Raw genomic sequence first — 26,552 nt, 5'->3', positions numbered from 1 at the left:
GACGTGATAACTCAAAACTGAAAAACTTAATCTAAATAAAAATTATTATCATTGTAAAGTAATAGAAGCCAACAGACTTTGAGCAAAATCTTTAAAGTAGACTGCTTTTTCTGTTTCTTGTAGCACATCAGGGGACTGAAGTGTTTAAAAGTATGTGAAGAATTAGTAAAGATGGATCTTGACTGTTACTTTAAAATGTGTTCTACATGAACACTGGGGCACAGTTAATATCAATTTAAGGATAAATTTCACACCAAGGTGTTAGGAAGTTTTTCTTCATAAAGAACAACTGAAATATGAAATAAATTAATAAGTGTTTTTGTAGACACTAGGACTTCAGGGGCATTCAAAACTGAGCTATTTTGGAGGAATTAGGTGGCTAGGGTAGACAGGTGGTGTGGGGCTTGTTCATATTAGAATTCTTATGTTGTAATGTTCTAATTTACGGAAGAAGAATGTATTTTTAAGAAGATATATTTTTCAATTTTAAAAAATGATACTGTCAAAGCAGCTTAATGCAGTTCAGGGTAGCAGAGGAACAGAACCTATCCTACAAGTCCTTGATGCATGACAGAAAACAACTGTAAATTGGACGTCAGTCAATTACAGGATCCATTTATGCACACACCGACACCCCCTAAACAAGAAAACCTATTTATTATTTGTACAGATGTATCATTTAAAAATTTTGGGATGTAACACAGGACCTAAGATAGAGCAGCTGCAAATAGTATGCCATATTTGTTTTAGTTAATGGGAATAACACTGTAATAAATGTATCAATATAAATTTCAAACCTCAAATTGCAGGATTTGTGGCCAGCTGTAGCCTATACCTGTACAAAGCTCAAGGTCAGGAAGACAATTCATTACAACAAGCAAAAAATGCACACTCACTCATACTAGGCCTGATGGTAATGATTTGCCATACTTTGAATAAGGATGAAATATATTTAAAAAAAATTAAATATCCACTGATTCAACTAATTAAATTGACAGAACTTACAGATTAAAAAGTAAAAGATTTTACAAAGTGGAAAACCTGGAAAAGGTTAAAAGTTTGCAAATACATACTTTACTGATTACATAACGATTACATAAAGACACAAAGCAGTCTGAAACTGATTAACATAAATGGAGCCAATGACCATCTATCCATTGTTGAACTGTGACCAAATGACACTGGGATGAGAGAAGAGAACTAGTACTGTATATTGTTTGTATTTTTATGAATTATAACTTGCAATCAATTTTGAAAAAAATTTTTGTTTAAAAGAACAGCGGCCAATACAAAATTAGACACAAACTATTTGACAAAATAGATACAAAATATTTGATAAACAAATGGAACTAAACATTCCAAACTGTGACAAAATACAAATAAATGAACTGGCTAGTCGGAATGCTAATGTCTGTGTACACTTTGACATCCATCTGTATGCAATGACCTACATACATAATAGACACAGCAGACAAAGCCAAGAACTGCAAGGGGTTGGTGGCAGATAACATAGCAAATGTCGCGAACAGAGCTCCAGTACCATGGCTTGCATAGTCAGCATTTTTTCACTATCATATGTTTATGGCCAACATGCTACACTATTTCAAGATGACAACCAGACCTAACAAAAAGAACAACCTTATCAGACTTAGGTAATAGTTCATATGGATGATAAACATACATCTTGGCAGTTTACATATCCTAAAGTAACCATAACCTAAACTCGTATAAATAAACTCAAAGTATCTTCAAACAGGGTAATTTTTCAGAGCAAATTTTCATCCAAATACCATTTCTGGGTATAACTGTGTTTTGTCAGAGTGCATATATACCTTAATAAAAGTACCCACTGTATGTTTTAGACATGGAGAGCAATAAGTCTAATTCCCTTACTAAACAAACCTGGAAGCTCTTACAGTGCATCCGGAAAGTATTCACAGCGCATCACTCATTCCACATTTTGTTATGTTACAGTCTTATTCCAAAATGGATTAAATTCATTTTTTTCCTCAGAATTCTACACACAACTAAAATACTCAACAGAAAACGGTCTAGTCAAAACTCTGCAAAAACCTCAAGCAAACTTTTTTCACGTTGTCATTATGGGGTGTTGTGTGTAGAATTCTAAGGAAAAAATGAATTTAATCCATTTTGGAATAAGGCTATAACATAACAAAATGTGGAAAAAGTGATGCGCTACAAATAATTTCTGGATGCACTGTAAGTGCCCATCACCTGTTTCATCAGAACTCCATTCTTTGGTAGTCTAAAATGTGCCATTTCATAAATCGTGCAATATCCAAATCAAATAGGTCCAACAAAAACAAACAGAAAATTCATATTTAATGTATCATGCACAAAAAACAAATAACCATTTGATATAATATTTAATTAAACACACATAGCCTACTTTTTATAAATTAGGTAATATGTAGCTCATTAAATTAACATTACAAAATAACAAACTTAAACTAACAAATGAATTAACTGCAACAAGTTATTTTTAGCTTAGTCATAATAACTAGGGTTGCCAAATACTGAAATAAGTTTTGGTTATTGAAAATGCTCATGCAAATTTTTATTTCTCCTTATGAACATTTTTATTTTCTACACAGTTAACATTTTAAACTTTTTTCCATTACATTCTTTGTATTAAAAGTACTGAAAAGATTGCATTATTCAAATTATGAAATAGCAGGCCTCAGTAAATAAAGCACCAGAATGTACATACATTTGATTTGGTCTAAACCTTGCATTAGAATGTTTTCTAAATATCCTGTTAACTGTCAAGAGGGTAAGAAATCAAACAATTCTTAAGTAACCAATTTGGTAATATGGTACACAGACAATAAATCAGTAAATATCAGCATAGTGCTTGGGATTATTGAATCAGTGGATTTACATGTACTTCTACAACCCAGTTATTCACAGAAACCTGATTTCTAAAATGCCATGTAAAACCCTGGTTACAAAAATCAGGTTATTGGCCTCTGAGAAACCTCTTTAACAGAAGTACATTTCTCCTCAAGTAACCCGATTATATGACCAAGTAAATCCTAAACCAGGTTACTGTTAAGGATTCTGTAGTTTGCACGTGTCCATTGGACTCTGTCAGCCTGCATGTGTATTAGCTTTGCATACGATTTTAGCAGTCACAGGTAGAAGAGTCCACAAGATGCATTTCCAAAGGTAAATGTTCGGGCTATTGCATTATTCTTTCTCATGGCTGAAATAATCTGTCTCAATATTTCAGAAATTGCTAAATTTATGTTGAAAAGGTGACCATACAGTGCTAAACTCACCAACACAATCAAGAGCAGAATCATGTTAAAAGTAATGCAAATTAAGTAGACGGATTACTTTTTAAAATAATGAGTAACCTAACCAAATATTTATTCTATTGAAGTACAAATACCTGCATTATTATTATTCCAATAGAACTGGGTGTAAGGCAAGAAGGACAGGTATTGGATCCTTTACAGGACTCAGTCACACAGCCAAGCAGAATAGAATATGCTGTGTGCATATAATACACAAGAAATTGATCACAGGCGTCATGCTTATTTTTGGAATTCACTGTGGTTGATGATGACGTTTAACTCTTTTTTTTTTGCATGGTTTAATTATACTGTAGTGTTTTGACAAAGGAGAACTCCAGAAGATTACTTGCCCATGTAAATGACAATTTACAGGGTTATTCACCTTAACCCTAGTATGGGTATTCACGTAAGCACAATCAGTCTCAACTTTTTAATAGTACTGTATAGTAAGTCATGGTTTGAAATTTGGAGTGGGAGTATGCATATCCTGCACAAATTATGTCATTCAAGCAAATTCTCATTCTTAATGTGTGAATTTCCCACACATATCTATTTGGTAAGCAACCTTACTTGGTTGTTGTCTTTTTAAATTTTTTTTAATTTTAAAACATCTTTTTCAACTTACTATTTTATAATCGTGTCTAATTTCTAACTTATGAATTAACATTTTTATTGTGTAAATTTTGTTAAGCTCATGTGCATATGATGTTAGCTTATCTGTTACAGTCGCTCTTGACTGGTACATGGACCTATGGAATACAGTTATACTTTCACATATAAATTTCTATTAATTTGTGTGTGTACTGTCTTTTTGGTGGGCAGTCAGTAACAGATTATTGCGTTTACTTGCACCAGCACCCACCAACTGACACACAATGAAAGGAAAATTCAGGCTGTTCATAAGCTCTGATGTTATAACGAGCTGCTGGATTTCTTTATACTCAGTCTATATACTTCAGAATTGAAGGTTGAGATGTACTGCTCAACAAAATTATCATTTGAAATGCCAGCAGATCATGACTGAAAAGCGTTTGAGTTTATGTCTCAGATATTTGAATTGTTACCTGCAATCACGATACCAACATTGGGCAAACACTGAAATGGCACTATGTCCATTCTTCTGAACAACAAGTCTACTAGAGGTTTGAAAAAAGATTCTACAAACTGGAAAAAAAAGTCTGGTGTATTTGCATTTTTAATTTATTCAATTTCTAAATAAAAACATTAAATGGTGGACGTTGCTGCAGTAAGGCTAGACATGGAAACACATTGCATATATTATATGTAGTTCATTTAGGCCTATATGGATCATGTATTGACACTGTATAGTCTTTGTAGTTGGCAGCATCCCTTACCAAAAAGTTTGTTCCAACAACCCTGTTTAAGAATAACTTTCAAGAAATTCGGCAGTAGATATACTCACAGCTAAGGCATCCATCTACCTCTGAAAAGAAGATTTCAGTGGAACAGTAAGGACTTTGTAGGATTCCTTTCCATGTTATAACACAATTCACCTTTATTTTTTCTTATGATCTTTAAAAACAGGGTTAAGTGAAGTTGGCTGCAGTGTTGGCTGCAGGTTTTTGTTCTAACCCAGTTTCTTAATCAGTAGTCAATTATTTCTATTAACTATTAATTATATTACTAATTATATTACATTAATTAATAATTATAATTATATTACTATTTATACTAAATATAAATTAGCTAATTATATTACTATTATTACTATTACATGGTTATTATATTACTATTGCTAATTATTGTTTATTGCTCAAGTGACAATTTTCCGCTTCATTTTAGTGGTCTTGCTTGTTAAGCTTCCCTAGCCTTAATTGCTTATTTCAGCCTTAAACAGCTGCATTCAGTACTTTAATGGCTCCTTACTAGCAATAAGATGCAAATTACAAAGGATTCAGCAGTTCTCCATCTAACTTGTTTCCATTCACACCTGTGTAAATTCATCATGCACTATTTGGTTTAATAAAACAGTTGAGAGAAAAATGTGACAGACAGAAAATGATTCATTTTATACTTGAAAGTATTTGGATGATTTCCTTGAAAAGGAAAAAAAATCTACAATATAAGAACATTACATTGCAGACTAACATGCCATAAAATTAAATAAGGTCTGGCAATCATTGGTCTCTAATTAAGCAATTGGATTGGAATGAAAACCTGCAGACACTGTGGTCCTCCAGGACTGATGTTGCCAGCCCCTGTTTTAAAAGATCAGGGTAATGTCAAAAAAATATGTCATATTTACTGGCAAACTAATAATAGTCTTAGCCATTCTCAAACCCACTTACTCCAATTCAGAGGGGCAGGGAGCAATAGCCCATCTTGGCAGAACTGGACACAGTGCAGGAAAAGGGCCAACACCACAGACACACATTGAGAACATGCAGACTCTGCACAGACAATCCGGTGCTGATTTTAATCAAGCACACCAGATCAGTTAAGTGGCAGTGCAAATCACTGTGCACAATGGTGCCACCTAAGCTACAAATTTGTTAACGGTATTTCAACTATCGTATATACTCGCGTTTAAGTACTCCTGCATATAAGTCAGGTCTTGATTGTACTGTGTAATTTTCAGTATTTTATAATGTCAGTCGTATAATTCAAATGTGGAAAACTCCCGCTATTGGTCCAAGAGATTATGATATGCTAACGCCCACCCGAGAGAGTAATCACGGAGCACACAGCCTTTTTTTAATGCATTGCGCTTACGTGACCACACGTAATACCCAAACTATTATAAAGCAACGTTTGCACTGATTTGTGTTTTTGTATCTCACACCCTCATACAAAAATATGAAGTTGTTTTTAAATTAAAACTCATTGAAGTGGAGAAAGAAATTGGTAACTGCGCTGTTGCAACAAAATTCAATGTGCCTGAGAAACTGGTGTGACATTGGAGGAAGCAAGAAAAAAAAATTTAAGTGTCATATTTTTGAATGGCCGTATAAGTCTGGGTCTGACTTCATAATAGATTTTTTCGGGTTTCAAGACCCGACTGATATGCGAGTATATACGATAAATACCTACATTTCTTAAGTTAACAGCAATCTTAAACCTACAGAAAATTATACGCTGACATGAAAAAGAGTATGGTATGGATATAAAAATGTATACTTTTCTTAGTATATTTTATATTTATATTCTGTAAATTGTTTTGCATTAGTCTACTGATGAAAATTTTCCATGGTACATCTGGCTTTTTGGATAAATAAGAGTGAAAATCTCTACAGCAAAAATGGAACATTTATTTACTTAAAGTGAAAATGACAATTATTTGAAAGACTGGATGATAACTTTATCATTTCAAAATTTTAAAAGCTACAGTAAACACCAGGAAGAATAAGTTATAACATTTAAGGAATGCCTCAAAATGCAGTTTTAAACTGTGGGCTTTGACCACCCCCTCATTCCCCCCATAAAGACCAAAAATTCCCCCTTATTTAAGGGGAGAGAGAGGTTGGGGGGGGCATTTCTGTCCTTCCAAATTCAAAAATGAATTTCAAGCCCTCTGGTCAGTGCTTTTCATACCAAATTAATGGCTAGATAGCAACAGCAAGCACAATCTGTAGTCACTTAAATGCAGCTGATTTTTTATTTTTATTTTATTATGATACACCTGAAACAAACACTGATTGATATATACAAATACAACCTAGAAATAAAGTTTACAAGAGTTATAACGTTCACCCTAGTAGTGAGAAGTAGGGGGCTAATACTTTGTATTATAACTGAAAGGCCTCTGTGGGTTGCCTAGCTCTTTAAATTTAAATTGGGACACCTAGTGCCACTAAAAAGAGACATATAAAGACACCCTCAGGGGTTCCTAAGGACAGCTGGACCAGAAGTTCAACCTCAATATTTTTCCAAAGATGGAACTAAAAACCACTTCTGGTCAAAGACCATGTGAGCTTGGATCATGAGGTTGGAAAGCATACAGACTGAAGGGAGGAAGTATTTAGAAAGAGATGGAGGTCATACAGGGAGTGCTTTGTGTAGTACAAGTTTGGATAAGTGGGCTGTCACCAATGGTTAGATAAAAAAACCACCCATGTATACAGGCCCAGCGAGACAGCAGTGTTACTGTTTTTTCATTGATGTGACTGTACTTTGTTTACTCTCTTTGTTCATTCCTCCCTGAAATTTATTTAAGCAAAATTTATTTTGGTATTTTACCTCTATGGCTTCATTTTATAACAGCAGGCTCAAGAGCCCAAACCTCAGTCCAATACACAATGTCTCTGATTCTTAATACATCTTGGAATCTATTCCTCACACTGTCTACCCCGCTACAAATGATCAGATTAAGAAAAGGCTGCATATGAACTATCTCTAATGACAATAAGTACAGAGGAATGTAAAGCTTCCATTGATGCAAAAATATGGATTTCTCAACATATAGCTACAGACACTAGAAGGTGGATAGGCATTCAAGCACATGGCACAATTAAAACAGGTAAATAAATCCCTTCATAATAACTGTAAAAGACACTAGCTTGCAAAGGTAGGTGTATATGTACTTAGACGTAGGGAAGTACGGCCTTACCATAGTATCATTAAAAATAAATGCTTAATAATGCCCTGCTACTCAAATTCTCTCGAAGTGATGAAAGTACAGCTTCTTTCTCACTTCTCTCTCTTTAAATTCAGACACAGCATGGCAATCAGACAAGCATGCAACAGCAAATAACTTTAGAAACTTAAATGTTTTCACCAGTACAGTATATAGTCAGTCTGACCTCATAGGGGTTTTTGGCATTTTACCTCAAGATGCCCTCAGCCAAGGCAGGTCAGGTCCACCACAAGCTAATCAGACCTGGGTGTGTGTTGCTTAGTTACTAAGTGGTCATTTGGCAGCACATACTGTCTCCTTTCGCTTCAGACACATCCACATCTCAAAATTTACTGGTGCTAGAAATAAGATTATAATACACACATCAAATAAAGTAGAGATCCACAGCTACACGGACGCACATTAATTCATACTGTAAAATTTAAAGAATGGGATTTACTACAAATAGACCTATTAGTGAAATACAACCAGATCTCAAAAAAACAAGTATATATAATAAACTTACTATTTATACAAAGAAATGATTTTTGGATGTATTCTTCTAAGAGTATCTTTAATCATAGTAAACAACAGCCACACTTGCTAAAACCTGTATACTGTTATTCGCAAATCATTGTATTAGTGACTAAGGGTGTTGTGATACTAGAATATTAATATCTGATACAACTGCCAGTGAAAAATAATGATATTCAAAATGTATTTAATACCACCTCCATTTTCTAAGTGAAGAACATAGTGCATTTTTCTGTAATAGAATATAAAACAGACCATATTTCTTTGCATGGCTGTAATGGTCATTTAGGGAGGTGCGATGTTCCCCTGCTTGGTAAGAAAGTGGGCATAAAGAGACACTACAGCAGTGGGTGTACTGGTTCTTGTGTCCCATTATGTGTGGATGGATCTCCTGGAAGGGGAAAGCAGCCTGACAGGAAGCCAGAAATTTGGGACAGTGCTAAACTACTCCTAGGGGCAGATAAATTCCACCATACACTGGGTAGAAGTACCCCGTCTCGTAAACCCTGTTTTGGATGCCCAGAAGGAAGATGGGAAATTGTGTTCCCATTGGGCTGCCAGGGGAACTTGTTGGGAATTGAGTGCTTTGAGACTAAGTGGGGTTCGGTTCAGCCTGATGGAAAGTGCTTCCTGGAGACAGTAGACTTAGCACAGAAAGTACTCCCTGGTCAGGATTGAATTGGAGCCCTCTGCTTTGCCAGGGAGTCAGAGCAAACTTTGATGAGAGGTGTGGAATAAAAAAGGAAACGAAAAGAAGAATTGTGATATGCTGTACTGAGCAAAAGAATTTTGTTAAAGCTATGCTATGCAAAAAAGCACTTGATTTTTACCCAGGATTGTCTTTGTGAGGTTGTGTCTGGGGTTTGGGGCTCAGTTATGTCCTCTTCTAGCCACAATATGTAAATACTAATATATTTTCTTATTTGGTTAATACCTTTATCCAAAATGACTTGCAGCATTGTTTTTTTTTTCAGTTGAAGCACAGATAGATAAAGAGATATGATCATGGTCACACAATTTGAGTAGCAGGATTTAAATGAACAGCCATAGTGTTTGAGGTTCAAAGCCTTAGCCACTATACAACACTACTAAAAACAGCTTTAAAATAATGCTATACCCATTAAGTAGTTACCCAGCTATTCAGCATAAGGTTTAAAAAGGGTGTGATAATCATGAACTACCTGATTTATCTTACCATTTGCAAATTCCAAAATTTATTCTCTGAAATTTTCTCTTAGTAACTGAAAAATATGAATATTAATACTAATAAGAATAGTTTATACATCATTATATCTGTACCGCTAAATTAGTGAATTCCAAATTCGATCAGGACATTTTAATCTAAAAAATTCCTTAAAGCCGTTTTTATAACATCATGCTTTTAAAATTTGGTTTGTCAGAGAATAACTGTGTTAGATTTCCTGTGTGAAATCAATCTTGTCATTCATTGTTTCAGAACTCTTGTAAAACACCCTTTGTTGAGATTTTTTTTTAAAAGTATCTTAGTTCAAAATTAGATTATTAACTGGACCTGCAGTGTAACTGGTTGGCACATTACACTCAAAAACATACCTTTAAAATATCAGATATCTGCTTTAACTATGTTTTTCATATTTTAGGGATTATACTAATGAATGTTAGTTTGGCTTCAAAAACAAAACTAAAGATACAAATTCAGCACAAACGTACTTAGCAATGATGTATTCAGCTTTGCTCACCCTGCTAACTGGCAAGTTCACAATGCTAAATTTTATTTTAGTAATAACAAAAGGAGAAGCTCATTCATTGCCAATGAAGGCAAGCCATGCTAGTCTGTTGAAACTTGTTTCTGTTTTTATTAACTATAGCTGTTTTTAGCACTGACAGTGTATACAGTCCTCTACGCATAACAGTGCATGGTGCATGCGATGTTTCCCTTGTGACTGTGAATTGTATAAACTGGTTAGAAAATTGAAAGATACTTAAATGCACATTTGTGGACGTGTTTGACACAATCAAACAATAAATGCAAAGCCTCTGTTCCTTTCTAAATACCGTAAAAGGCACATTTTTTTTAAAAAATAATTCATTGCGCCATCACCGGTTTCCTAACACTAAAAAGTTAAACAATTAAAACCTATATCTGATCAGTCACATCAATGTGCTCACTAAGCACGCATAAAGTTATTTCTGAAGTAACTGCATAATGGAACGATAGTGATAATAACAAAAGCCTTTTTGTGTGTTGCGGCATTTTTAAAATAATAATAAGTACGATTACCACAGCAATGCATTAAAATTCTGCTGCCTTGAAGACTAAACATCCTAGACATGTTCTGATTTTTGATATTTGTTGATGCGGTGTTGTATCATCACCACTGTGATCCAATTTTTAATGTAGTTTCTATTCACATTTTCCTCACAATTTACTGTGCCCTACTGAAGTAACTGGTCTATTTGCAGTCAGTCACACATGGCTGCAATCCCAACTGTCTCAAAAAAAAAAAAAAAAAAAAAAAAAAACTGCATACCTAGAAAATGAAGATGTAAAAATAAATTCCTGGATATCAGCTCAACTTGACCTCCAACATACACCATATACAGGTGCCGGTCATAAAATTAGAATATCATGACAAAGTTGATTTATTTCAGTAATTCCATTCAAAAAGTGAAACTTGTATATTAGATTCATTCATTACACACAGACTGATGTATTTCAAAGGTTTATTTCTTTTAATTTTGATGATTATAACTGACAACTAATGAAATCCCAAATTCAGTATCTCGGAAAATTAGAATATCAATTAAGACCAATGCAAAAAAAGGATTTTTAGAAATGTTGGCCAACTGAAAGGTATGAACATGAAAAGTATGAGCATGTACAGCACTCAATATTTATTTGGGGCTCCTCTGGCCTGGATTACTGCAGCAATGCGGCGTGGCATGGAGTCCATCAGTCTGTGGCACTGCTCAGGTGTTATGAGAGCCCATGTTGCTCTGATAGTGGCCTTCAGCTCTTCTGAATTGTTGGGTCTGGCATTTTGCATCTTCCTCTTTACAATACCCCATGCATTTTCTATGGGGTTAAGGTCAGGCAAGTTTGCTGGCCAATCAAGAACAGGGATACCAAGGTCCTTAAACCAGGTACTAGTAGCTTTGGCACTTTGTGCAGGTGCCAGGTCCTGTTGGAAAATGAAATCTGCATCTCCATAAAGTTCGTCAGCAGCAGGAAGCATGAAGTGCTCTAAAACGTCCTGGTAGATGGCTGTGTTGACCTTGGACCTCAGAAAACACAATGGACTAACACCAGCAGATGACATGGCACCCCAAACCATCACTGACTGTGGAAACTTTACACTGGACCTCAAGCAATGTGGATTCTGTGCCTCTCCTCTCTTCCTCCAGACTCTGGGACCTTGATTTCCAAAGTAAATGCAAAATTTACTTTCATCAGAGAACATAACTTTGGACCACTCAGCAGCGGTTTTGTCTTTAGCCCAGGCGAGACGCTTCTGACGCTGTCTCTTGTTCAAGAGTGGCTTGACACAAGGAATGCGACAGATGGAAACCCATGTCTTGCATACGTCTGTGCGTGGTGGTTCTTAAAGCACTGACTTCAGCTGCAGTCCACTCTTTGTGAATCTCCCCCACAGTTTTGAATGGGTTCTGTTTCACAATCCTCTCCAGGGTGCGGTTATCCCTATTGCTTGTACACTTTTTCTACCACATCTTGTCCTTCCCTTCGCTTCTCTATTAATGTGCTTGGACACAGAGCTCAGTGAACAGCCAGCCTCTTTAGCAATGACCTTTTGTGTCTTGCCGTCCTTGTGCAAGGTGTCAATGGTCGTCTTTTGGACAACTGTCAAGTCAGCAGTCTTCCCCATGATTGTGTAGCGTACAGAACTAGACCAAGAGACCATTTAAAGGCTTTTGAAGGTGTTTTGAGTTAATTAGCTGATTAGAGTGTGGCACCAGGTATCTTCAATATTGAACCTTTTCACAATATTCTAATTTTCCGAGATACTGAATTTGGGACTTTCATTAGTTGTTAGTTATAATCATCAAAATTAAAAGAAATAAACATTTGAAATACATCAGTCTGTGTGTAATGAATGAATCTAATATACAAGTTTCACTTTTTGAATGGAATTACTGAAATAAATCAACTTTGTCATGATATTCTAATTTTATGACCGGCACCTGTATACTATGACATGAAATGGAACCAATTCAAAATCTGTTATCCTTTAAAATAACTCAAAACTATGCAGTATTACTTGAGGGTTTTGGTACATTTTATTTGCAGTATTGGCATAAATTCTAAAATGAACCTAATCTATGAAAAGCACACATTTGATAACTGAAAGGTTCATAAAAGGTTTTCTTCACTTACAGATGTGGGAAGATGTTTTTAAGAAAAAGATGCTATTTACAGAAAGTATATTTTCCACATCAGTTCAAGTTTTAATTAACAGCAAATCAGTCGAGGCTGCCCCTAGTACTATGAAAACTCATACAAAAAATATCTCAACCCATGGCTGCAGCATGTTTTAAAACACTAAACACTCAAAACAGATTTGTGGAGGATTTTTAAAAAGCAAGAAAACTTAACAAGCAATAATAAGAGATTGTGCATAAGCACAATTTTTCAGACAAATACAATTTCCATCCTTCAATCTTGCAGGAAGAATCATGTGTAGGACAACAAGGGCACACTTGGTTTATACAATGGGCACATCATGCACACAACCTAGTAAGCAATATGTGCAATACAGTAACATACTTCTCATTTCAAAATTTGCAACTCAAGAGAACCAGGACATATGTTACAACTACTCAAAGGCAGTCCTGTCTAATAGACAGCCAAAAAACATGATTTTGAAAGTATTTCTACAAAATCTTCTACCACAAGATTAAGAAGATGTAAGCCTATTAAGGAAATTTTTCAATAAGTATTTATTACTGTTCTGAAAAGAACGGAGACACAACGACAAATACAAAAAAATGTATATATATTATAGTTTTATTACATTGACTACCAGAAAGATATGAGATGTCTCTAATCTACCCAAATACCTCACTTTAATTTTCCTTCGTAGACAGCAGCATCATAGAATGACACTTAGTGATCATTTACCTTTATAAAAACTTTGAAACAAAAATGTAGAATACCGCTACTATAAATAATAGATCTAATGATGAAAGTTAAAAAATTCAGTCAATCAGGAACTTGTACTTTTTTATGATAATATTTTTAATAATAATTTCATTGTGTAACTCTTTTCTTAACCCTAGGGGTTAATTTAATTGTATACTCAACAAAAATCCTGGATCCCCGGCAGTTGAATGGTGAGTTAGGCCGGTAACTTCTTTACTTTCGGTTTTAAACTTTAGCAGTAACTTGATTTCTTCTTAGATTTAAATAACTCTCTTGGCTCAATGAAATACCAGAATACAAATTTGTAAAAAAAAAAAAAAGGAAAAAGAATAACGATTTATTGTAGGACAATAATGTAATAGTTTGTGGTCAAATAAAAGACATAAACCTCTTCTCTGATCTTTTTAACTTGTCTATGTTTCTGTTTTGGAATACCTTAGTTGAATCACAATAATAGCAAACCAGTTAGAACACTTTTCAAGGACTTCATTTCCCCTCAGAACTATCTAATACAAGAAACCAAAAAAAAACACATCATCCATCCCAGGTGAGTTTAAGACTCGAGAAAACGTGCAGTTCACACCACAACAGTATATAGGTACCATATAGACACTAGACGGATAGATATTCGGATCCATTCAAAGCATGCATGAGTGTAATGGAAGGATTTTTCTAAAGAGAGGGGGGGATCAAGAGAGCAGATGGGCGTTGGTCGCTCAGCGCAAAAACCAGCTTCAAGAAGGAAAAGTACTGGGAATATGGCCAGAGGGTCATGCTGACTTGTTTTTCACTTCAACGCCCTCAGTTTCTTTGGAGGCTCAACCGTGGGACAGCGCACCGCCCGTAAATGAAAGGCAAAATGGGCTGGTCCTTTGACAAGACTGACAAGCGGGCCCCCTCAGTCTACTGGTCTGGGATGATGGCTCTATGTCTTTTTGTATGTCTGTAAGTATTGTTTTGTTTTGTTTTGTATGTCTGCATTATATGTGTTTGATTATTATAGTTGATTAAGTAAATAAAACAGAAGTATTGGACCTCTTCTCTCTGATTCTTTGCCTACTTATGTTCATATCCCTTGAACCATTTTCCCGTAACAAAACATTTTGGCGTCACTTGCAGGATTTTGGGGAATCTGGTAAAATATTGAACTATTGAGTGAGGCAAAAAGAAATCAGAGATGTTTAAGAAGAAGAATAAAGACCCTGAGGCAGCTCCTTTACCTCTTCCCGGTTGGGAGGAAACGGTGTGGGAAGACTGCGCCAGAGAATTGAGATGTGGGGGGGGATTAGCACAATATTGGCAAAGTTTAGGCCCCCAACACCAGTGAATGTACTAGCCGCGCTTAAGAAAATGCAAATGGACTTGGTGGGTGCGTTAGGGCGGGCCTCGATGGCCGAATCCCAGGTAGCTGTATTATTGCCGCGGTACAGCGGGCGAGGGATGACGGAAAAGGCAGCCTTATGCATAGCCAAGATAAATACCTGGCTAAAAATTTGCGAGCAGCTAGCAGTACTCGTAGCAATGTATAAAGAGAATGCCATATAGAATAAGCAACGATCGCTCAGTGTTATAGTGTGTGGTGGCGCAGTAGTTAGCACTTATGCCATGATTCGAGTTTATTTGTGATTTATGTTGAAGCTTACATGTTGTTTGTTTTGAGTTAATATTCTCAATGACAGTTTAGTCTTTTGACGAGAGTGCCGTCTTGCTGTAGTATCGAACGCGTGATTTCTTGATAGTTGGATTTGCCCTAATTGGCAGGAATGGATCGCCACGGAAGCAATTCCTCGTTGTCACCGAGTCATTTCGCCAATGGAGTCTCCTTGATCTAGAAACCAGCGCCGTTTCGAGCTGAGTAGAATCGTGTTAGAGTTAACATCCGTTAACGTCATGAGAGGCTGTTTTATATTATAGTCTGATAAGTAAAGCAGCCTTCAGAAAAATGTAGGAGGATAGCACCAAAAAGAATAACAAGCGTTGAGAAGAATATAATGCGAAAAGAAAAAGTGCACTGTATTTAACATCAAAGGTACCTGGCGCCGCTAATGTTTGTGTATATGAATATGTCTGTGCTGAACTTATTCAATGTGTGTGCCTGTATACTATGTGTATGCCTGAGCATTAATTGTTCTCTGTGTGTGTGTAAATATGTTTGTGCTAAAAATGTGTGAGCGTGCCTGTTGTTTGTTCTGTGGGTGCGTACGTGTGTTTGGGAGTAAGAAAGCAAAAACATGGAGACTTCTGGGTAATGTAGTTCAACTATGATTTGCTGAAGCTGCCGTGTGCATATAAACGCCAGAGCTCTGAGTAAATATGGGTTAAAATAAATGTGAGTATGAGTAACATTTGATAAAATGAAGAATGCAATCACTTTTAGTAATAAGTGATAATAAGTAACAAAACTGAGGTAAAGTTGAATGTGTTAAAACAATGGTTTTGGGTGTTTTTTGTATGTTATATAGTGTATTAGAGGGATCCCTATGTGTGTGTATGTTAAATAGGTTTCAGTGTGCTTAAAAGAATGTGTAAAAATATGTGTTGTTTGCAAGAATTAAATAATTGGTATTATTGTGAATGTAAATGTTGAAATTAAAAGAGCTCTTAATTCTAAATTAAAAAAGATTTGAACAGGTGGTGTAAAAGGTCTCCAGATTAAGCATATTATATGAGCACCCCTTTTATTTGAGTACTGGCCAGACTCTGATAAAAGGGAGGATTTTAATTAAAATGAGTAAATTTCGATTGAAGGAGACATTCTTTTACCAAAATGAAGCAGGTTATTGGTAATACTCCTTTCAAAGCCTATGTTGATTAGTGCTGCTTAGAAAACAAAATTTACTGTATATTGGAGAGGCAGAGCACAAGGAAAGCTGCTATAATGTGAGGGTTACTTGTATGTGGTAATGAAGGTAAGTGTAAGTGACAATATGGTGTGCATTTGTTTGGTGATGGTCAAATGCGACAATGGTATGAAGAATGGCATGTGGCAGTATAAAACCAGCCAATGCCAAACTGTAAGTGAAAGAAAGGGAATAAGGAGGGTTAACTAAGAGGAAAACAGACTGTACTCTTTGGAGTCAACATTCTGAAAACGTGTAATAAAACATCTGGAAGATAACAATGAAAGAATGTGCAAGATCAACTGTCTTTGACAGAAGGTTATGGGGAAAAGAAAATCAGTGTATATAATTGAAGTAGATTTGAAGTATTTTCTTAGTTTACCTGATAAACAAGTGGGTTCTTCATTCTAAATATGGGTAGAAATGTGCAAATTTCTTAGAGGGCTTTATAGTAAATAAAGACACATTTTGCATTATAGGGCATTTTGATATATTGATTTCTTTCCTCATTTCCTTTGTGTGTAATATTGACATGTTTGTGTGAAATACAGTGGAATACTGGGATCACAACAAAACTAATGGAAGGCTCACTTTTATACATGCATAGAAACTTTAAAAATGAACACCTTGTGTAAAAAGAAAAATGTTTTTAGGACTTTGCATAACTGAACAATGGTTTGTGATTAGATACATGGGGGAAGAAGTGTGGAGCCTAACTCTTTTGTTATTTAATGTCACCAAGGAAAAGATTAAGAATTTACCCGTCTAGATTGTGGATTTCTTTCTTGACTCTGCTTGATATGTTATGTTTAATTTTGTTTAAATTTTACATTTTGAAACCAGTTTAAATCTTGGAACAAATGCAGATAATTTGAATATTATGTCAATATTATTGGGACCAATTTTTGTAATGATTTATTATTGAGTACTTTTCCTTTTGTAATACATTGATTGACTTTATTTTAATGACTTGGGACATGTTTTTTAATTGAGTGGAAATTGCAACCGCAGCCAAACTGGAAACAGCTATAAAGGAGGACTTGAACTTTGTGCTTATCAATCTAAATTTTTACTCTGACTGTTTAAAGACAAATTGACTCAGACAAGCACAGACTGGATTGAACTGACCATTTGTTTCACTGCTAGCAATATTTTTAATAGGGGTACCCCCAACGAAACAGATCTGACATCTTATGACATATTGTTTTTTGGATCCATAAGTAGCTACCAATGAAGAATTAATATGCTGACTATTTAAATGAGCATTTTAAGTCTTTACATCTGCAGGTGAAAGCTGTTTTTTTTCCTAGTGCATCGTAGATGACAGCATTTGAAGTTGAACCAGAGATTGGGCTGTGATAAAGGTCTGCAGATAAACTAATTATCTGACTCCAAGGAGAACCCAGCCATACCAAAGAGGGAATCAAGTCATGAATCAGGCCATCGATCAGCTGACTACTGGACAACGACTTGATTCCAGTTCCAGACATCATGGATACCTGCTGCCAAGAGCTCAGCTATGCTGGTGATGTTTGAGCCCAAAAGATCATCGTGGATTCCGAATCATAGATGACATCTGCCTACTTGGGTCCTTTTTGCTTGGGATGTTGGACCCCAACACCTGCTTTGGTCCTTATTAGAGAAGAAAATCTGTCACACTTTTACTCTGCAGGGCTCAATGTTCTTGCTGGAGCCTGCTTTGACTGTCCACTTGTTTGACAAATGGCAACATCTTTTGGGTTAAAAGTATTTGAACTGTGAAAGATATAGAAGGGAAAGCTAATTATTTGTAGACAAAGCAGAATATAGGGATTCCTAAATAATATGTATTTAATGAATGTTTGCATTAATGGGAATACTATATAATTTGTATTTTTAGATAAATGTTTTGATATGCCTTCTGATATTTTGTATGAGATAATAAGTCACCTTTAAGGACCAATGATTTGGTTATTTGTAAAGTTAATCAGAATTGAATCTAATCTAACATAAGGGATCTATTAGAGATTGTTAAGTGATTGTCATTGAAGGGACAATGCACTATTACTAGTCAGGGTCAGTCCAGTTTAGATATTCTAGGTTATTGATTGTAGTGTTATAGCAAATAATGTAGAACTTTACATTTAGGTACATTTAATTAATTGAAAAGAATAATAGTAAGCATATGGGATGACACACATGACTAGTATTTTGGGGATAAGGGACACATACTATAGGTCAGGACATCTATAGCTTTTAGAAGAGGATAAAACAGTTTAGGCTAGCATGTTGATGGTGATACAGGTCAAATGATTAACATCATGGCTTGATGAGTATATGTGTTATGGAAATCAGTGAAATGAAGTAATAATTTGGCTCATAGGAGATGGAGTGTCTTATACATACAGTGGTGAGTGTGAGGTCGTGAATTAAAAGCCCAAATGAAGTTTGAAGATCTCTGAAGATATGAATCCTTAATAAGAAGCTTGGGTACAACCCTTGAAATTGAAATTGAAATAAATGTGACCTCAAAAATGACCCAGTGATTTGCATTTTGGAAGTAGTGCTGACATCTTCCGAAGGGAGGATTGACACCTACTGTCCACAAGATGGTTGCATTAATGTGATAAAGGTGGCTCAAGGTTGAGACCACAGCTGGGTGTATATTTGGGCAATTTTATGAATGAGTGTATTAAGATGTGAGCATGGTGAGGTGTGTAAGGACTTTATCTCCGATTATCATTGTGCACAGCGGTGGCAACCTAAAACTGAGAACTTTTGAGTTATTTAAGATAAATATTTATGCCATCTGTATCATCACCAATAATATTAATTAGTATTAACTTTATTTGAACCTGGGTATCATGGGGGTTCATGTTAGTGAAGCAGAAATTACTCTCTTAATAGTACGTTGTTGCTTGTTACTAGTTTCCTAATTAGTTATTACTAGAGTTGCTGTCAAACAGGTGTGCACCCAATTTCTTGAACCATGGACACCTTCAGTTAAAGATTTTATTCTTTTCTTAATGACAATGTGGATGATGAAATACCAAATCAGAAGAAACTCCTTGGGTGAAGTGCTAGTAACGCTCCCCAGGAGGTGACCCTCTACGTGCAAAGTACCTGGGTTGAAGAAAAATTGTAATTTCACTGGAAAAATATTTCTCCAAGCGAAGAAAAAGCATTTATTATGGACAATTGTTTTATTATTATTGCTTTAATGACTATATTTAACTGTTATGTATTTTGTGCTTTACGAAAAATTGCAATCAGAACAAGAAGGGCAAGAGCTGGGTTTGTGCTGAGCGAGGGCGAATGTAATGGAAGGATTTTTCTAAAGAGAGGGGGATCAAGAGAGCAGATGGGCGTTGGTCGCTCAGCAAAACCAGCTTCAAGAAGGAAAAGTACTGGGAATATGGCCAGAGGGTCATGCTGACTTGTTTTTCACTTCAAAGGGCTTCACTACGCAATTCTTATTTTTGTGTGCCTCCTGGTACCAGGTGTCGTCATCATCAGGACCACAGTCAACTAGTTCAAAAGTACGTGAGTCAGTCAAATAGTTCAAAAGTTGGATCGATCATTAACGTTGGGGCCCATTCGTGGGTGCACATTAAACAGAAAATGAATTCCAATGTCAATCCTGCATGAAAAATGAATCCACTTACTTTCTCCGATGAGTTAATGAAACAATCGTATTCACCGAACAACACGAAGACTCAGCGTCGTTCACAAGCCGTCTTGAAATCCTAAATGAATCCAGCCAATCCACTTCGAAAAAAGAAATGCACGCTCTGTCCTGTTTTGCTGCCCTTCTGAAGACTTCGGCGGTGATAATGGCTTTATCAGCAGTTCTTGCTCCTTGCGAACAAATGTTTCTCCAGCTTCTAGGCCTTCGCGTCTCACACACACACTCGCAGCGTAACTAAGTGATGACTTAATATCGCGACCGCTACCGTAGAGAAACAAACATAACTGCACTTGAAATACAACCGGAAAAAAAAAATAAACAAGCGTCGTCACTCTTCACTTGGGCCTGATATCACAGTGAATATACTAGTCTCCAAAACAGATGACGCACTCTTTTTCTTTCCCTTGTAAAGACAGCAGATATCGCTGGCAGCGCACATGCTCACCATGCTCTCTCGCACTGCCTCATCGCGTGACTAAATCATGATGCAACTTCAAGCTCAACATCGATTGGCTTGCATAAGTACACCTATATTGAATGAGCTTTCTTATTGGATACTGAAACACAATTATTATTTTATCTTCCCAATAATAAAAAAAAGAAATAATAAAACAACAACAAAAAAAAAAAATACATTTTAGTACATTGTACTATTTCTGACACACAGCATACTTAAAACAAACTTGTTTACTACTTTTGGGGTTCCTACAATTGTTTTACACTTTAAGATGTTTACCTGAACTGCTCATTTGGGCAGAACTGAAGCCACTTAGTGTATTTCTCCCAGTTGCCTCTGAATATGAAGGCATCGATTTTATGATGGCCTGAAGATATTTTTCTTGTTCTAAACTAGTTGAGTCAGTCTGAGAAGGACCTATGAGACATCAACAAAAATATAATAAAAGCAATAAAGGTTTAAATTAATAAAGTTCTTAAATTTTTGGTGACAGCACATTTTCAGGAAACAAAGTCATTATAATAGTTAAATAAACATAAAGCTATCCTTAACACTAGAATCCCTGAAGCTTACGATTTTTTTCATTGTCCCTGCCCTCCTTAAATTTACCTGACATACGGCCATAAGCTTGTAGGTCCCTATCATTGCACTAATAGCCCGCTTTTGTTTAACAAAGGTGTAGATTAGCAGAATGCAGCCTGCTACAAATCCCCCCATTCACTCAGATGAAGGCATCATCACTCTGCTGCAATCCTCACAGCAGAAGTCGTTTTTGAAGTGTTTATCTGGCGATGCGTTTGCAAGGAATTATATAGGTAATGAAATACTGTGATTTGAAATGTATACATTTCACGTGTGTTTAGTGTCTACAACGATCTGTGTAAATATAGAATGAGAGAAGAAATGTTAGGCAAGAAATGCTGAACACACAGCTAAAACAGAAAAAGATTTTAGATGTTATAGTAATAACAACATAATGTGAAGTGTAGGATGTGTGAAGACTGAAGGCCAAATATCCAAGAAACACTTTCACAAAAGGTGTAACAAAACAAGTATGCTTTTGTCCAAGAATAAAACAAATTCTATAGAACAAAAAGAAACTGCTCAATTGACATGTCGTTGAAGCCCAACTATCAGTTGGTATAATGTAAAAGATGTTCGCATATGTGTGTGTTTGCGAGTTTCATCTTCAACCAGTTGTCACAGTGGTAACACTGCTCCGTCACAGATCTGCGCAGATGGTGCAGTGGATAAGGTGTATTTTAGCAACCAAAAGGTAACAGGTTTGAATCCTGTGTCGTCTCTGCATTTGGCACATTGAGTAACAAGCTGCTATTATTATTATTATCATGTAATAAAATATACATTTGATGCGAGTCTGTAACATCCTGTATAAAACCTGTGCAAATTTATGGTACTTCTAAAATATGTTATTTTTCCTTGTAAATGGACATTCACATCAACATGTCATTTGAGTGATTATTCAGTTGTATTCTTGGATTCTTGATTAAAACTGAATTTTAACGATTTATTCAATGATTTTTTTTATTCAGCTTTATTCTTGAATAAAAAAATCATTCAAATGACATGTTGATGTGAATGTCCGTGAGCAAAGAAAAGTAACATCCACCACAGACACTGCAGTGTCTGTTTACTCAACAAGACACCAAGAAGAAATGACTGAGCTACGCTTGTGTGTCTGCTTTTATTCCTTCAGTGCTAACTTTTACAGGTACCATAAATTTACACAGGGTGTTACAGGGTTTTAGGGTTTATAGTGGTAATTATGCAAAATTTAAACAGAGCTGTTTTACTGGCATTTCAAACTAATAGTGCCTTGAATCTTCGACTACAACTATGACTTACTCAAAATCAAAACAACTAAATACTTATTTTACTTATATAATGTGGAGGGTTTCAGTAATTATTTTTCTCATCATTTCAGTCATTGTTATAAAAATTGTCAATTTCTTAAGCTTAAACTTTATACCATTTTTAAAAAGCATAATGATCTTGCAGATCTACCTATGCTAAATTTATGTATGATGAATACAAAATATTATTTGCTCTGATAGTAACTGAAGCTCAGAAGAAGCATAATTTTAAATATTACCTGCTGTTGGTGCGTTAGGTGATTTGAAGAACCCAGCAACACCCTTTCCATGAAGCCCAGCTGACCTCAACAAAACAGCTTTAGTTCGAGAGTTTCTCCAACAAACAACAGGGAATCTGTTATGACGATAGCATCTAGAAATTCTCTGGATAGTAGGATCTTGAATGCTCTGTGGTACAATGAGAAGTCCAGGATAGCTGCAGCAAAAACAAAACATTGTAAAAAAAACACTTCAAATAACTTCACATAAGGCACACAACTTCATATATTTTTGCAGTCTACAGGAAGTTTAATTTTGAAAGGAGTCCAAATAAATAAAATTATATTTTTTGTACTAATTTCTATAATAGATTAGCAATTTCTGTGGATATCTTGGCAAATATAACACAGAACAAAACCAAAAGTCAGTCACTGCACAACAAAGTTTTTGCTTCTTGAACACTGTTGGGTGTTTCTTATAGATTTTTGGGTACTGATCATGAACATCACATCAAAATTTACCCATTACATACCATTTCAGTCTTGTCATGATTTTTTCCTTATATATTTGTATCCAAACATTTTCGCTCCCGTAAGTGACTTATCAACAATGGTTTGTGCAGCCTGTGCATGTCCAGGCATGGAATCAGGCCAGTTTGGAAGCTGTTCTGTGGAAGTTGACATCCTGGGCAGGTCTGAACGAGCTTGACACTGTCTCAGCATGCTATAAAGGTGGCTTGCATACACCGATCCTGCTCATTTGGTTTATTTAGATAGTCAGTGTGTATATATAGTATCAGTATAGTAAAGTACTGTATAGTATCTGTAGCAATATAACAGTAAGTAAGTTTGATGCTATAGATATTTTAGTGTCGGCCATATATCTCTTCAATGTCATAACAGCCATGACACATTCTGCTATATCTGTGCTATATCTCTACACATGCGCCTCAGAGACGCTGGATGACTGCTCTAGTGAAGAAAGCTAATCATCTGTATTTCAGCTGCAAAATTGGTGATCAAGACAAGGAATGGGAACCTCACATTTGCTGTGTCTCTTGTGCTGTCAGTCTGAGAGCCTGGCTCACAGGCACTCGAAAGATGATGCGGTTTGCTGTTCCGATGATATGGCGAGAACAGAAAGACCATGTGACGGACTGATACTACTGTTTGACTAATTTTTGAAAATTTAAAAAAAAATTTTCACAAGTCAACAATCTGTTTCTGTTGTGACACTGAAGGATTGTTCTCGGCCTTGGGTAGTGAGCATAACCCGGAAGAGTGGCGTCTCTTCATTGATTCGTCAATGTTAAGCCTGAAAGCTGTTCTGCTACACAATGGCAACATTTACCCTTCAGTACCTGTTGGCTATGCAGCACACATGAAAGAAACGTATGAGAACATGGAATTATTGCTGAAGCACGTCCAGCATAGCAGGTACAACTGGAATATCTGTAGAGATCTTAAAGTCGTTACTCTGTTACTAGGACTGCAGCTCTGCTATACAAAGTATTGTTGTTTCATCTGTGAATGGGACAGCCGTACCAAAGAGTTGCACGAACTCGCCACTTCGTAAAAAATTAGTTCCAGGACAGAAAAATGTGGCACATGAATCGCTTGTTGACCCGGCAAAGATATTTTTGCCTCCTCTTCACATAAAACTGGGACTCATGAAGAATTTCGTGAAAGTACTGAACAAGGAAGGCGAAGGTTTTCGTTATTTAAGACAGATGTTCCCAAGAATAACTGATGCCAAGATCAAAGAGGGCATTTTTGTTGGTCCCCAGATCAGACATGTTATGAGTGACAAGCAGTTTGAAGATCTGTTAGTTGGGACAGAAAAAATTGCCTGGAAAGCCTTCAAAGATGTTGTTGACAATTTTCTGGGCAATTATAGAGCCTCAAACTACATTCAGCTGGTATACAAACTTCTCAAAGCATACAAGACAATGAAGTGCAACATGTCACTCAAGATTCATTTGCTCCACCCACATTTGGACTTCTTCCCCAGCAAATCTCAGTGCTGTCAGTGACGAACACGGTGCAAGGTTTCACCAGGAAATTGCTACGATGGAGAACCGATACCAGGGCAAATGGAATCCCTCAGTGCTTGCTGACTACTGTTGGACACTGCAATGTGAGGCACCAAACATTGTATACAAAAGAAAATCGGGAGCAAAACACTTTTAATTCTGTTGAATTTAATAGCTTATGCGAAACATAAACGTGACTAAATAAGTTATTGTCAGTAAACATATAAATGTCTATTTCTCAGAATTCCTACGTGATGCAGTAAAACTATATTTGTGCATACCCAGTAGGTACCTATAAGACTCAGAAAAAACTTTTCAGGAAGCAAGACTTTTCAAAAAAATTGTTGTGCAGTGGGTCTGCTTATTTTATAGCAGTGACTATTTGGGTTAGGTCAAAAGTGAGTAATTATCTTATTTTTTCATATGCTTGTTCTGCTTTGGCTGTTCCTGAGAAAAGTTCTCCCCATAGGCAAAACATAGAAAAATGTAATTATACCTGAAACTGAAAAGTTATAATTGAATTTTACATGTGAACATATTGCAGCACTCTGAGCCTACACTCAGTAAAGCTCTACAGGGAGTGCAGAATTATTAGGCAAGTTGTATTTTTGAGGATTAATTTTAATATGGAACAAACACAGTGCTATCAGTCAATCCAAAATGTTAATAAACCTGAATGTTTCACAACGGAAATGTGAGTGTGAACATCATCAGGGGAATACATATGTGCGCACAATTATTAGGCAACTATTAGTGTGCAGATTTATTATGCAACTAAAGGAAAAATGAAAATTTTCCCATCTCACTTGTTTATTTTCATCTGTTATAGTGAGAATAATAAACAAACACCTCAAAATTTACAAATAAACATCTCTGACATTTCAAAAAAAAATAAATCAATCAATCAATGACCAATATAGCCACCCTTCTTTCCAATAACAGTCATAAGCCTTTCCATTCATGGAGTCTGTCAGTTTCTTGATCTGTTGATGATCAGCTTTTTGTGGAGCAGTGACTACAGCCTCCCAGACACTCTACAGAGAGGTGTATTATTTTTCTCCCCCGTAAATCTAGCGTTTAAGAATTGCCCACAAGTTCTCGATAGGGTTTAGGTCAGATGAGGAAGGGGGGCCATGTCATTATTCCTTCATCTTTAAGGCCTTTACTGGCTGGCAACGCAGTGGAGAACTTCGATGCAAGTGATGGAGCATTGGCCTGCATAAAAATCATGGTCTTTTTCCTGTATCACTGTTTGAAGAAAGTGTCTTCGAAAAACTGGCAGTAGGTTTGGGAGTTGATTTTGAGTTCATCTTCAATGCAAAAGGTCCAACTAGCTCATCTTTAAAAATACCAGCTCATACCAGTACCCCACCTCCACGTTGGAGTGGAGCTCTGTGCCCATTACTGATCCACAGGTCCATCCATCTGGTCCATCAAGAGTCACTCTCATCTCATCGGTCCATAAAACCTTTGAAAAAATCTGTCTTCAGATATTTCTTGGCCCAGTTTTGACGTTTCAACTTATGTTTCTTGTTCAGTGGTGGTTGGGTTTCAGCCCTCCTTACCTTGGCCATGTCTTTGAGCACTGAACACCTTGTACTTCTGGGCACTCCAGGTAGGTTGCAGCTCTGGAATATGAAAGTACTGGAGGATAATGGGTTCCTGGTAGCTTCACGTTTGATTCTTCTCAAATCTTTGGCAGCTAATTTGCGTCTTTTGTTCTCAACACGTTTCTTGCGACCCTGTTGACTATTTGCAACAAAATGTTTGATGGTTCTGTGATCACACACCAATATCTTAGCAATTCCAAAAGTGCTGCATCCCTCTGAGAGACTTTTTACAATTTTTGACTTTTCAGAGTCAGTTAAATCTCTTTTTTGGCCCATTTTGCCTGAGGAA

General features: G+C 36.1%; 1 protein-coding gene across 11 annotated transcripts in view; it reads right to left on the bottom strand.

Annotated features, from left to right (window-relative positions):
* sbf1 (SET binding factor 1) overlaps positions 1-26,552 on the bottom strand; it is a 256,856-nt gene that overhangs the window by 36,233 nt on the left and 194,071 nt on the right. For all 11 annotated transcript variants that reach the window (XM_039761603.1, XM_039761608.1, XM_039761606.1 and 8 more), the window contains 2 exons: positions 22,642-22,838; positions 20,808-20,945 (listed from right to left, as the gene is read on the bottom strand). In XM_039761603.1, coding sequence (XP_039617537.1) covers positions 20,808-20,945; positions 22,642-22,838 — 335 coding nt within the window. The remainder of the gene's footprint in view (positions 1-20,807; positions 20,946-22,641; positions 22,839-26,552) is intronic.

This window comes from Polypterus senegalus, chromosome 8 (assembly GCF_016835505.1).
Source record: "Polypterus senegalus isolate Bchr_013 chromosome 8, ASM1683550v1, whole genome shotgun sequence".
Taxonomy (NCBI): Eukaryota; Metazoa; Chordata; class Cladistia; order Polypteriformes; family Polypteridae; genus Polypterus; species Polypterus senegalus.
This window is presented reverse-complemented; position numbering and strand designations above follow the sequence as displayed.